A 13,900-nucleotide genomic window follows, 5' to 3' on the forward strand; every position below is an offset into this window, starting at 1 on the left:
TAGGTGTCCAAATGCCTTTGTAGAGATCTGAGTGCTAAGCAATGACATCTACTGGGTCTCAGGTAAATTTTGCCTCCTAAGACCTGCTTTAAAAGGAACTTGAAAAGAAAAGCAAAAATAAGCCACCAACCCCCCCAACTCTTGTAACACTTGGTGTTTGATTTGGTTTATTTTCATGCTATAATTTACACATACCATCAGAGTTTTCTGACTTTGCCATGAGGTTTAGTTTTCTTTTCATATTAAGACTTCTATAGCTATTCTTAAAAAATAAAATTTATATAAATCTCCACAGAAATGCATTACCAGCAAACCCAGAAACCAGAGGCAACTCTATTCTAGTAGATCAGGATTTTCAAGAGAGACAAGGAAACCCATCATGACCTGGAGCTCGCCATTTGTGGGGAGGTGGGAGATGTTCAGACAAAGCAACTGAAAGTCAAAATAGGTCTAAAGGGAATGGGAGGTCAGGGGAGTGTCACGAGTCTTCTTTCAAGTCATCAATTCTCATGTGCATCTTGAATGACATACTGAGAAATGTGGAGAAATGCAAGCCAGAACCATTTCAGGTTTGCCTGCATCAGTTCTCAACAGACTCCCATTGGCATCTCTTCCCTTTTCCCTGCCTCTTCCTCCTCCTTGGTGACTGCACACACACCTCCCCGTGAGCACACAGGGGTGCTTGGCCTCCTGCAGTTCCCCACCACCACTTCACTTCTCCCAGTCTATATTCCCCATCTTCCCACCACAGCACCTACTGCACAGGTGCCCAAGAAAACCCTGACTTAATTGGCTGCCACTCCTCCTTCCTTCCATTTCCTCAATCATCACCCTGCCTGCTAACGCATTCACCTGTACTCACTTAAAACATATTCAACAAGGAAGCAGTTTATGCTGTCACATACAAAAATATAAGTTGTGCATTGCTATAAATATACTGAATGAAAGAGCAGGTTTTCCTTCATCCCCTAAAAGAGCATCCTGGGTTTACACAATCCCCTTTTTGGTTTCCCCATTGTCCACCGAAGATGTGAAGTTTGATTCCTGTTCTGCGCTTGATTTCCTCTCCCCTGAGCAGTGGTTCATTTCTCGCATTTCTAAAGATACTTTATTCCTTTTGGCAAATGCCTGGCTGATCTCATGAAATGTCTTATTTTTTGTTTCAGGCAGCACAAAAAACAGGTAGGTAGCTCCTGCAAAGCAGATGGCAGCAAACACTAGGAAGCAGTAGGTCTGTAAACCACCCTGCGGATAGAAAACAAAGGAGAGGGTCATTACAAAAGGGACAAAACTCAGAGGCGAATCAACACCAGGAATGGTTTGAAAGGATAAGATGGGTGTTATGGAGCAATTTTTAACCAAGTACAGTAAGTGTTGGCGTTCATTGCAAGTCAGTGTTTAGAAGTTCATAAACACATCAATTGCTAGTTCTTCCAACACTGTCAGTAGCCCATTGATGGAGAAACGGGATCCTGGCAGAGGGGTGCAGAAATGCAATCTGGATGATGCTGGGAGACATCAGAGTGAGTTCAGGCAATGGAGGGTGTGAGAAGAACAGGTGGCATCAGGGCTCCTGCTACGTGCATGGCTTAGCTGAGCCTTGTGCTGCCATGGTATTTCTGGATGTGAGGCAGACGTTTCGCTGGGTTGTTCTGCACACTGTCTCACAGTTTCTAGGTACAAAAAACGAGGCATGACTTTGCAGTGTGGGAAACCTGCCATAGCCAAGGGCATCTGTGTCAGAGTAGTTAGAAGCTTTGGGATTTGCAAAATAAACGAGATAAAAACCCCAAATGGCAGACATCAAAACCCCAAATGGCAGACATCTGTATGATTTCTAAAGTTATGGGATCTTACAGCAGGATGAAAATCATAAAATGCACTTCTTTCATGCTCCAAACTAGTGGATGAATTAACTGAAAATGAAGTACAGACTAGATTTGATTATTTGGATTTTGCTTCACTGCAAAAAGAGATTAAAGATGTAAGTGAATTAATAAAGTGATTATAAAGTCTCTCACCAATGAGTAGCAGTTGCACTTCACTGAAATGTAAGTATTTCTTGCCTAGTGAGTATTAGGTTATTTAATAGATTCCAGATATGTTTCATTAGTACAGTTTTGAAAATATTTGATAATTACTATATTGCCAGCTGTGCTTTGTTGAACTAGGAAGAGGTTTGGTATTGTGGCTCTAGTGAAGCCACTGCCAGCCCCTGAGGGAACCTCCCCTCCTCCTGTATTGATTTACCTCATTCCTGAAACTAAACATCCAATGAACCTGTACTTTGACTTGTTTTTATTAACAAGGCAGAATTAAACCGAAAGGGGTATCTTCAGCTCTAAAAAATGGTGACCTTTCCATGGTGCCTTGTGTGAGGTTATGAGCAGTGAATATGAGGATACCCAGACCCCTCACTCATCACTCCAGGTGTTGCAAGGCAGAGGTTACCCCAGGGAAAATCACTCAGGACAAGATAGGATGCAGGTGTAACTTCCTATATATGCATATTTACAGTTGCCATTAAAGGTATGTATCTGAAACAATTAAGACAGAGGTAGAAAATGATGTAACACTGACATATTTTTAACACACTCCCATCATCATTACCTATGACAGCCCTACACTGCAGGCTGGTTAAGCTTCCTGCTTTGACATCTCAGGATGTATGTAATTCCTAGGACTACTTTTATGCTTCACTTTTCAGTATACATCATATGGTGTGGAAGAACATGAATTCGTGTGTGGAACAAGAAAGAAAAAGCCCTTTTCTGTAGCTGCTTTTTAATGCCATAGTTGATTGCCAGCCTGTCTAATCATAATGTTTGCCGTGGGTAAATCATTACCTAGTTCAGCCCTTCAACTCCTGTCTCTCATAGGAAAAGCTGGAAAGTGTATCCTCTGATAGTGATTATGGACTCTTCGGATCATCAATGCTTTTTTTGTTGAATCCTAGAAGCATGAACTCCTGAACAATCTGACAATCACAAGCCAAGAGCATGGGTGATGAGGGGGAGGATAATATTCTGGCATGGCAACAGATACGACTTTCAAGCTTATACAGAGGCAGAAGCAAATGGATTTAGTAGACAGGAAAAAATAACCTCACAGTGCCTCATAAATCATCCTGTCATGTTAAGAACTCAGATTTTGCACCTGTATCTTCTGCATTTGAATTTGTTGTTCAGCTGAATGGTAGAGCTTTTTTATACTTTTTATGCTTCTTGGCATTATTTCACTAACTACATGGGATAGAATCCATAGGGTTCAAAAAATTGTATCCACCTGAGGAGTAGGTTGACTCTTAATAAAAAAAAACATATCCAAACAACTGGAGGGGAGGGTTAAAAAAGGAAAGGAAGGGTGGGGGAAGGAGCAAGAGCAAGCCAATTCAGAATGAAAATTCTAACTAAATGCAGAATAAATTCAAGGAAAATACGTGGTTTCTGTTACTTCTCAGCTTTCCCACATGAGATGGGTTACTTCCTTACACTCAGTTCCTAGCAGCATTGCATCAGCTCTGGCCACGCAGGAGGCACTGAGCCAGCCTCATCCAGCCCCCCTGCCACATTCACTCAGGCAAGTCTCTTCATCCTGCCTGCATATACTGCTCAGAACAAGCTTCCACCTTCACAAAGGTTCTTTTCCTCCTCCAACACCAGACAGACTTGCCAGAGCTAGGAACACACATCTTTAGTTTGAAGCCAAGCTTTTACATACAAGCTTAGGTACCAAAAGGTTAGAAGGAAGACAGAGCAACGTACTACAACAGTCTGCGCTTTGTAGCACCCACCCACATGGACATCCAAGGTTCCAAGTTGCCAAAAGTTTCAGATGGTTTCCTAAATAACACCAGCTTTGTCTCTTGATAGGCTTATAGGTACTAATTCAAAGTCAAGGTCAGAGACATAGCTGAAGATCATTGAAAAGTCATATGAGGTTTATGGAAGGTCATCTGTCCATGTACACAGGTCTGCAAGAAAACAGCAGACTCTCCTGAGGAAGGCACCCTGGATACCTGCAGCCTGTTCTTAGTCAGCAGGTTAATAAAACCTCTCCAAAGCAGGATTTACATTGAATTTTTCAAGGCGAGGGCTATTGCTATATGCGATATTTAAAAGTTAAGCATAGACTATTAAACACATCACCATCTATTTTCATACCAGTTTTCTAAGGAGGCTATTTAAAACACAGCACTTCTGAAAATGTCCTGCCAGCTGAATCCTGAATTACTCATTTCTATCGTCTCTTTTCTGGAAACAATTCACCTAAGCCATGCCTGAAATTACCACAGAAAAGAATCAAAGTTGAAGGGCTCAGGAAATTCCCCAAAATCAGATCCCAGGCATGGCAAGCAATCAAACATGACTTTTAGGATGAGATGGAGATACATAAGCGAGGTGTGTGAATAAGTAGGTGCAGCCCAGACACATTTTCTTAAGCAAACAGGTTAACAAACATATTCCCAGCTCATGTAGGGCTGCTACATGTATCAGGTAGAATACACAGGCACTTCCTTCACCTCTCTTTAAATAAAATAGTAAAGAAACTTAACTTTGGAAGTAATTAAATAATACTTTTTAATTTTAACTATAAATAGACTTGAAGTGCTGAGAATGAATGAGCAAAAGAGCTCATTTTTTCAAACTAAAAAGTATGCTGAAACAAACAAAAACCTGGGCATTTGAATGATCTGATTTCTGGTTTTGATTAAAAAAAATTAACAATTTGCCACTTCTAAAGTCTGCCAGCTGAAAACAGTCTTCATGCTAATAGCTTACATGCTGTGAGCACCACAGTCTGGAAAAATACAGAAGTAGTTGAGTGCTGTTTAACGATGGCTGCTTACTGACTTAACTCATTCTGTAGCAAAGGTTAAATTCAAAGTAGGACTGTGGGACTGAAACCAAGAAAATAGATATTCTAGGGCAGATACAGCAAAATAAATAAGCAAATGAACAAATTCTGAATCAGATTTAGCAAGCTTAACAAACAGAACTTTGAGATCTTCCCAGAGAATCATAAAATGTGATTCTAAATTCTCAACTTGCAATATCACAATCCCTTGCCATTGGCAATGAGTGCTTGCATTTGGAAGCCATGAAGATTAGGGTCATTAAATGAGGGTCAAACTAGATTTTGAATTGGCAAGGTCAAATGGTAATGGTTAGAGGTCTCACTAATACGATCAGCAACAAAACAGTTATTCATGTGGACATTTGACTTTACTTACTTTGCTTCAAATTAAAATAACACACTGAAACAAAGGGATGAGAAAGTTCATGTCCTTTGCCCCTTGTCCTTCTTCAGTTTCAGACATAATTTAAGGTTCTGCTGAAGGTGCAGGACAATGAAGGACAGAGTGTTAAAATATAATGCATGAAATATATTTCTTAAGTGAAAAATAGAGACATTTTAGACAAAAGCTTTCAAACCTAAACCTCACAAAGTCACTATCTCCTCATAAAAAAGTTAACAGATCCTTGTATTTTATACTTTAAATGGATTGCTTCTAATAAAGAGCATTTTTTTCCTCATACCTAACCTTCTGATAGCTGCATTTCATTTTCTCATCTTTGAGGTGAATTTCACCCATTTTCCTTAATACAGGTGCAATGTAGTTACTTTATCAGAGGTACTTGCAAAAGCTTAAAATAGCTTGGCTGAGGGAATATATGCACAGTCTGCTGTGCAAAACTTTTTTATTGAAATTCTTGTACTGCATGGTAGAAAAAGTCAAAGGGTAAGGAAATAATAAGAAAAAAAAAAGACAATATTGCCAGGTAAATGAATGTTTATGTACAAGAAAGAAAATCCCAAGTGTAAAAATAAGAAAGAAACAGAGCAGAAGTGCAGAAGAGCCTCCAGTAACAAGCGGAATGCCTCAGAAGTATTACTTCACAGGCAAAAATAAGTTGGTTTCTGAAAGGGGGGAAAATAATCATGCATACAGGTCTTTGCTTCATCTTAGTAAGAAATCTTGTAGCACTTGTATCCCATGTGTTCATTGTTTGAATTTTCTGAGAAGAAAAATATTAATAGAATTTTTTATTTTAAAGCCTTTCCTAATGTTTCCTATCACTCAGAATATTCTATCACCTTGCTGGGTGAACTTTCCTGTGAAAGCACACAGGAGGGTGGGGTGCAACAAGACAGTGCCAAAACTGTCCATCAGTTTCTCAGATATTATTGTAGCTTGCCCCAAGTCTAATGACTTCTTTGTCCACCATAAAAACATGTCTTTTCCATTGCCACTGGTTTTCCAGTGAACCCAACAGGAATTAGAGAGGTCAGTCGCTTGGTTTCCCTGCCTGAAGATCCAGACACCTATATAAAACTTCAGCTTTTTATGCAAATCTTCACTAAAGTCTGAGTGTTCACCTCTGGAACCTGCAGTACAATAGTAACCTGCTTTATCAACATGCCCCAACTTCCAATTACAGGGAAACAATGCAGAAAAAAGTAGATGATGGAGCACAGATGTACGACTTTGTAAAATCAAATTGTTTTTTTATAACTGAGCAAAATGTTCAAAGTGCACGGTGACATTTACTAGTCTGTGCAAAAATGATATATTCTACACTATTGCTCTGCCAGAGAGCTGCAAAGCACCTTGCAATTTGTTACTGTTATTGCCTCAGTCTTGCTGCAATAATCCTGCAAGAGAATTATGCCTTTTTATCCCATTTCGGGATAACACAAGTTTCTCCCATGGCAGAAGTAAAAGACAGGAAAAATCCCTGCAGCATTAGGGACTGTGTGTAGGCCCAGAAAGATGAAAAAGAGGTTCCTCCCATTTCTAAATGAACCTCATTGCTGTCCTGTATTTCTTTTTACCTAGGAAACAATAGCAGCAATTCAGTTCTTTGCCATTTCGATAGCGAGCTGCATCATTTCCTAGTATAACCATGCAGAGAGATTTGAAGACCTCCACTGATCACTTCCCCAACACTTCTAATGATTTAAAATCTTTCTCTTTCCTTGCTGCAGACAAGTAGCCCCAGGGTGCCAAAGGTAAAAGTCAAACCCCCAGCTGGGAGTAAAATCAGCTTTCTACTTACTGGTCATGTAATCATAACTGGGTATTCCTCTACAATCCCTGGTTATTGGAAACATTTTTATTAGGAGGAAAGCAGGAAGATGAGTTGTTCTAGAAAATTACTAATGGGATAGAGAGGGAACCAGAGGAGCAGTAAAAATGAAGCTTGTCTCTCTGGGGCAGAAAGGTGGAAAAGGAGGGCTCTGGGTGGTCAGGTTTGGTTGCTGGGATGGAACAGCCAGGGCAGAGGTTTCCCCTGCTAAAGCACGCTCATCAGACTGAAGGTAAGTTGAATGAGGATGGCAAAAAAGGGCACAAACCAGAGACAAACATAAGCTCAGCCAGATACTATCGCCATAACCCAGGGAGAGGGAGAAAGTGCCTGGAGCAATGGGATGAGCACCAACAAAGGTAAAATGAGGGATATCTCCAGAAACAGGTACAAAACCCCAAGAACATGCATTCTGGATAAAAAGGACTAATTTCCTTAGTTCCGATCTGGTTTACATCTGCTTCCAATCTGTTACTGGGGAAGCAAAGCACATTATTCGACAATAATATGTAGTATATCCATGCTAAGATTCAAATTTCAGTAAAATATAGGACAATTTAAGTATTTATTGAATATGCACTGAATATACAGCTTAACTTTGATGCTGAAAAAGATTCTGAACAGTCTTCCAGAATGAGAAAGTATTATGACAGAAATTTGTAAGAAATAAAGACTCTGATGGCTGAAGGATGAATTTAGTTAAATTTAAAACAGAAATAGATACAATTGTTAATTCATCAATACCTTATTAAGAAGTATGAAATCCACTGGAAAACTTCAGCAGTTACTGAATACTACACATATGAGACACACTCTAGTGCAATTAGGAAATACTTCTGCAGAAGTAAGTCATCTTTGATGAGTTGTACCTTAAATCGGACAAGAATATATAGGTTCCTCTGGTCATATTTGGTGGGGTTTTTTTGTTTGTTCGTGTTGCTGTATTTTTGCTTGTTTGTGTTGGGCTTTTTAACCTGTTTGATTGATTTTTTGTTTGTTTTAATAAGTTACTACTGCCAAAGGGAAAATGACGTATTTCTTCTCATTATCCATGAAGGAGGAATAGATGAAATAGTAATAAGCTAACAGAAGGATGAGTAAGATAACCTTGAAGGCCTTAAGGTCATAGATTCATCAAATTTCCAAGGGTGCTTGATTCTTGCCCAAGTTGTTCTAAAATTCATAAGAAAATAATCGATCTTTTCTCCCTCCTCAGTTGTTCACAGTTCACTTTTCCTTTCTCAAATCTTTTCTTCAGACAGAATACTTTTAGGTTTGCTTTCTCTCACTTCAAGTTCATTGCAATTTTTGCTGTTAACTTCCTCTACATTTTCTTGCACTTTTCAATATAATTTAGCCCAAACCATCAATACGCTATTCCTATTCCTACTATTCTGTCACCATTTCCAAGGAGAGGAGTAATTGCAGTTGTCTTCTACCTTTTTTTTTGGCATTTGGATTCTCCTGCCACCACAAGCTGCAGCAGCCCTTCTAACAGTGACACTGATGAATCACAGTAACAACCACAAAAAAGGCTTTAAGGAGCCTTAAAGGAGTGTGTACACTTAATGAGAGACAATTCCTGCTCTTAAGGTTTCAAAATGGCAATAAACGAATAGAAAACCAGGAACACAGATGCCAGCTAGCCCATTCCCATTATTAAGGTAGCCTCAGTTCTTGGCAAACATCTGGCTGCCTGTCTTTTATAGATCTCCAGTAATGAACACGCTACAACTTCTCCACACATCATTACACAGCTACACTATTCTCATGATTAAAAGCTTCCCTAATATCATTCCTGGTGCAGGTATCTGAAATTATAACATGCATTCTCCCTGCTTCATCACCTTTCATGCTGGTGAAATCAATGAAGAGAAATAAGTCTCGATCCAAGGTAAAGAAAGAATGGGAAAGCAAATGCAAGTGGATCTGACATCCCTGAAAACTTTCTAAACTAAGCTGGGTATCAAAACACATCCCTGCTAGCAACGTTATATGAACTAACTCTTTGTGATGCTTCGTTACTGCAGAGGACCTTGTGCTGGACCTCACTAAAAGCAAACTTTGCATTCACTGTATTAATCAATAAAAGACTCAACTAAATACAACAACAAAATGATAAAAAGGTTTTATTATGCTTCATGAGGGTTGCAGAAGCCTGAAAAAACAATGCTATGCTCATATCTGACAGGCTTAAAAGCCAGCTGGGATGGGGAAACATGCAGGTAAGGAGCTGGATCCTCTGACTGCTGCCACTATTCAGCTCTGAACAAATGGGCAGGCTGCTGGACATGGTGCAGACAGCAATAGAATAGCATTCTCTGTTTTAAAAACAAATACTATAGTCTCCTAAGTGTTTTACACTTTCTGTACAACCACAACTAAAAGGAGTATTGCATCACCAGTGACTTTCTGAATGTGTGGTCTCATCTACCATTGAATACTCTCTGCTTGGTCTTGGGGGTTAAAGCATGGTATCTGAATCTGGTACCTCTGTCATTGATTACAGTCATAAAGACTGGACCAGTAAACATACTACCTATGAAACTGGGTCCAAGTGCCCTGTTGAAAGTGAAACATATTGTTTCCAGATGAGCAGGAATGCAAATTTAAGTTACTTGCATTTCAAGACCCTCTTCTGAGAATAGATTTAGGTGCATAAGAAACCCCAGCCTGGCTTGGGGTGTGGAGAAGTAGGGAGAGATGAAGCATCATTGCTGGAGATTGTGTAGTGCTAATATAAAAAGGGAACTACAGGCACTAATATTGTTCCTAATGTGTCCATATTTAGTAATCAAGCAGCTCAGTGCAGGAAAATAGCTTTGCATAATTTCCAAACTAACACCTTTCTCACTGACAGTGATGAAGATCCTCTTAACTGACTTTGACCTTAAAGAATACTTATTCTCATGTCTACTAACCTAACATTCACACTTTCATAGTGTAGAGTCATTTTCCAGGAAAGAAAGTTAAGATTTGATATCTGTCAGGCTCTACGTGCTGGAACAGCCAGGAAACTTAAGCCACGCAATCTCTTATCCTGGGAAAAACAGAAGCCACATAACCACTGCTGTACTGAGTCTAATTTAAGAGGCTTGCAAGTGCAAGTCTTGATTAAAACTGCACATTGCTAGGAAGAAAGCACACAGAACACAAAAAAGAGACCTTCAAAATTCTTCTTTATGCTGCCTATAAACAGGTATGCTTTTGTTCCCATGTAAAAAGCTCGCTTCTTTTATTAAATCTCTTTGTGAATTCTAGTCAAAAACTAATTGGTGTAATGGATTAAGCTTCTTAGCAACCTGGAGGGTTTAAAAAATACCTACGATGTAATTACTGAAAAGAATGCTTCAGTCTAACCGCACAGATGAACATATTACACGTAATGAATTTAAAAATTAAAATTATATGTTCTTTCCCCCCTAGAAATTCCATTGGCTAAAACAAATTATGAAATGAAGTACTCATTATTCTGCTAGTGTTATCCATTCTAGTCAGTGTATTTAACCTGAAAATCTGACATATTCATGTTTTTATTCTGAGATGTGGTTTATATGTCATTATAAATGAGATTAGAACTGAGACGTATCTGAGGCATTTAAATAGGAAATCCCCAGTGATGAGGAAGACCTCCATGTAATGTTTTGGTGCAGGTGGGCTTCCTGCTCCCCTTGCTGGGGATAGTGCTTGTTTTACCCCCGGTGTGAAACATCTTCACAGTGGCTTACTGCTACAGGAAATAACAGTAGCATCATTGCTACTCATCCTTTCATCTAAATGGCATTAGTATTTTTCTCAAGAAGAAACTAAAACAACTGGTTGCCTCATATGAATTTCTGCAGACTATTAATATCGTTGAACTGCAATGTATAGGGTGAGAAGTGTCCTAGCTACACCTGCAGATCTATCAGGAAGAACCATCTGGCTGCTGCTTGCTTATTCTGAAACATGGTAGAGCTTGAACACAAATGACTCCACTATTACAAATATTTTGCACTCTCACATGTACATGAAGTTCATTAAACAGGAACTTAAAATGGTCCAATTTTGAATTTGTTTTTCTTCTATACATCTAACTGTAAAATCTCCCTTTTCTCTCAAGTTGATCAGCTCATAGACTCATCTGTCCCATAGGCAGATGATTAATTTTCTAACTATAGTGTCACAGAGGGAGAGTAGAACAGACGCACCTGTAAACATCCAGAAAGCATCAATTTATCAAGACAGAGTGAAACATTTATCATGATTTACCCTGTAAAATACACTGATGAGCAGCAGTAAGTCTCAATTTGCTTTCACTTCTTCACTTTTTAGTGAGTTTTATTCCAACTCAAGCTTGACAGTGAATAATATTCAATTCTAAAACTGAGATTAAAACTATTCTCAGAAAACAGCCAAACTCTGGTCACATTTTAGCTACTGTCAGTTTTGACTACTGAGTCCTCTGCATTTAAAAGGAAACTAACAGACTTACCAAATCTTGGGGGTTTTTAAGACCCAACTGGACAAGGTCCTAAGAAACCTGGTTTGATCTCACAGCTGCTCCTCTCTGAGCAAGCGGCTATACCACAGACCTTATGAAGTCCCTTACAGCAGGAGCAATTCTATAATTCAATCCACAATTGCCAAAAACTTTCACTCCAAAGGCTTTCTTGGTCTGTTATGTCTGCTGACTTGAGACATAAAATATTATCTCCATTCCTAAGTGGCAACATGAATAAATGATGGAATGATTTATTGTGGATAGCTAGAGAAGCTCACTCTTAATATGCTTTCTGAACAGAAAAAAATATAGATAAGTTGATTACTCACAAGTTTGCACACTGATCATAAACTCTTTTCAAGTATGAGCAAACACCCGGTGTTTACTCAGTTTACTTCAGGTGTTACACCTAGTTTAGCATTTACTTAGAGGGCAACCACAAAATGAAGCTGTCTTACAGTCCCAGAAACTAAACCGTTAGGAAACAGAAATTACTCTAGGAACACATGAAGACAGCTAATCCTCTGAACTTGTCATGCCCCATTCATATGTTGTGATACTCTGTTGATATAAAGCAACCAGAAGCTATTTCCACCGGCGCCTACTATTTTAAAATGAGTATGCGAATTTTATCAGTAGGAGCAACACCTAGCACTTTTTCTCAAGAAAACAGACAACAAACTGTCTATGAGGGAATTTCAAATGACAGTCATGCTCCCACTGCAAGCTCAGCTATAACACAATTTACATGTCACACAAAGACTATGTGCTTGGTGATCTGTACACAAAATGTCCATGACGTAAGTGCTTATTTTAGATCTCAAGAAACTGCATTGTTTGGAAGTCTCAGGAGAATTGCTAGCCTTTGGAAGGCTTGGTTTCATCTCCTTTTCATTTTCTAAAATAATTTCATATATTAAAGAGTCATATTTTCAAAGACTGATTAGTTCTGAACACATCAAAAATAACAGTTGTGCTTTTATATGCCTTCTGAGCAAGCAGGTGCTTTAAAACACTTTTCAGAGAATGTTAGTCACAAAAGGAATAGTGGGTGATTTGTTACACTGTGCATCAAAACTGCAATAGAGGGCTGAAGCAAGAATCAATATTATTTATCATGATTTTGAGACAAGCCCTGCTGCTGACCTGAATTATCTATAACATCTGAATCACCACAAAGAGCAAACAAGGCAGAAAAATTTGATGTTTTGAGGGAGTTCAGCTGAGTTGGGACTTCACCCAATCAGCTATTAAATGCTTTCTTTGAGATGCTGGCAATGGAACATTTCTGCTGAAATTCCAGCAACACAGCAGAAAATCACATACATTTTGTAATGTGGATCAAGAACTGAAAGGAAACGATCTTTAAAAATTATAGCCAGGTAGTGTGACATCTATTATAACAATTTCATTTATGTGGAAGAGCACACTGCATAACTGCACATCTTTTTTAATTTTCTATCTCTCCCCTGAGCAATTTCATGAACTTTTATTAAGTTTAATAAAAAATATGTATAAAAAATATAAATATATATATATCTTAAATCTTTTAGGAAAGTGAAAACATAGACATGCACAAGGGGAAAATGCTATTATTTTCAACTTTACATATTGAAACAATGAAAAATGTAACAACAGAAAACAGACATGAATTGAACAGCCAGTACTGGATATTTAAGATTCAGATCTTTCAAAGGCAGATGAATGCACCTCGATAGCTTTATGAATGCAAGCAGCCTTTAAATCAACTGCCAGAATTAAACACTTTCATAAGTCTTTCTAAGAACAAGGACACAACACATCTATTTAGATATGATGATATTCAATCAGCTTTTCAACAGTTCACACAAATATCGAAGCTTTCTAAATGGCAAACTTATTTTGGTTAGCTCACAAAAATTTGCGATTCAAATCCAATCACAGTGCATTAATAGTATGAAGTGTATAGAATAAAGCATAGTTTATAATGGAAAGTCAAAATGAAAAGCAATAAAGTTGTAATTATTTCAGATAAAGCATGTTAATTCCTTCGAGGTTACATAAGCATAATTTTAATTTCAGGCATTCTTTCCTAAAAGGGTAAATTATTCCTTTCCTATTACATGGTTGACTCAATGAATGTTGTCACGCCCTGTGGCCCCATTCTGATGAGAAGCTCCCTATGCCACTGCTCACAGAAGTGAAGCAGAAGGTTGTTTAGAGATTGCTTTGATCTTCTGACATGCATGTGCCATGCAAAAACATGAGATATGCAAGTCAGAGGGGAGGGCAGATGGCTGAAGCGTTTACTCAGTTACTCCAAATACTCAAGAATGGATATTCTGCA

The 13,900-nt window shown here is 38.5% G+C and overlaps 1 protein-coding gene across 4 annotated transcripts in view; it reads right to left on the bottom strand.

The window, feature by feature from the left end:
- Positions 1-291: 291 nt before the first annotated feature.
- Positions 292-13,900, bottom strand: part of SLC2A9 (solute carrier family 2 member 9) — a 121,225-nt gene continuing 107,616 nt past the window's right edge. For 3 of the 4 annotated variants that reach the window (XM_057426792.1, XM_057426791.1, XM_057426790.1), the window contains one exon: positions 292-1,245. In XM_057426792.1, coding sequence (XP_057282775.1) covers positions 988-1,245 — 258 coding nt within the window. In that variant the 3' untranslated portion in view covers positions 292-987. The remainder of the gene's footprint in view (positions 1,246-13,900) is intronic. The other variant, XM_057426793.1, reaches the window with a different exon arrangement.

Source organism: Pezoporus wallicus, unplaced genomic scaffold, assembly GCF_028554395.1.
Source record: "Pezoporus wallicus isolate ANWC-B61680 ecotype Strahan unplaced genomic scaffold, APGP_CSIRO_Pwel_v1 scaffold_13239, whole genome shotgun sequence".
Taxonomy (NCBI): domain Eukaryota; kingdom Metazoa; phylum Chordata; class Aves; order Psittaciformes; family Psittacidae; genus Pezoporus; species Pezoporus wallicus.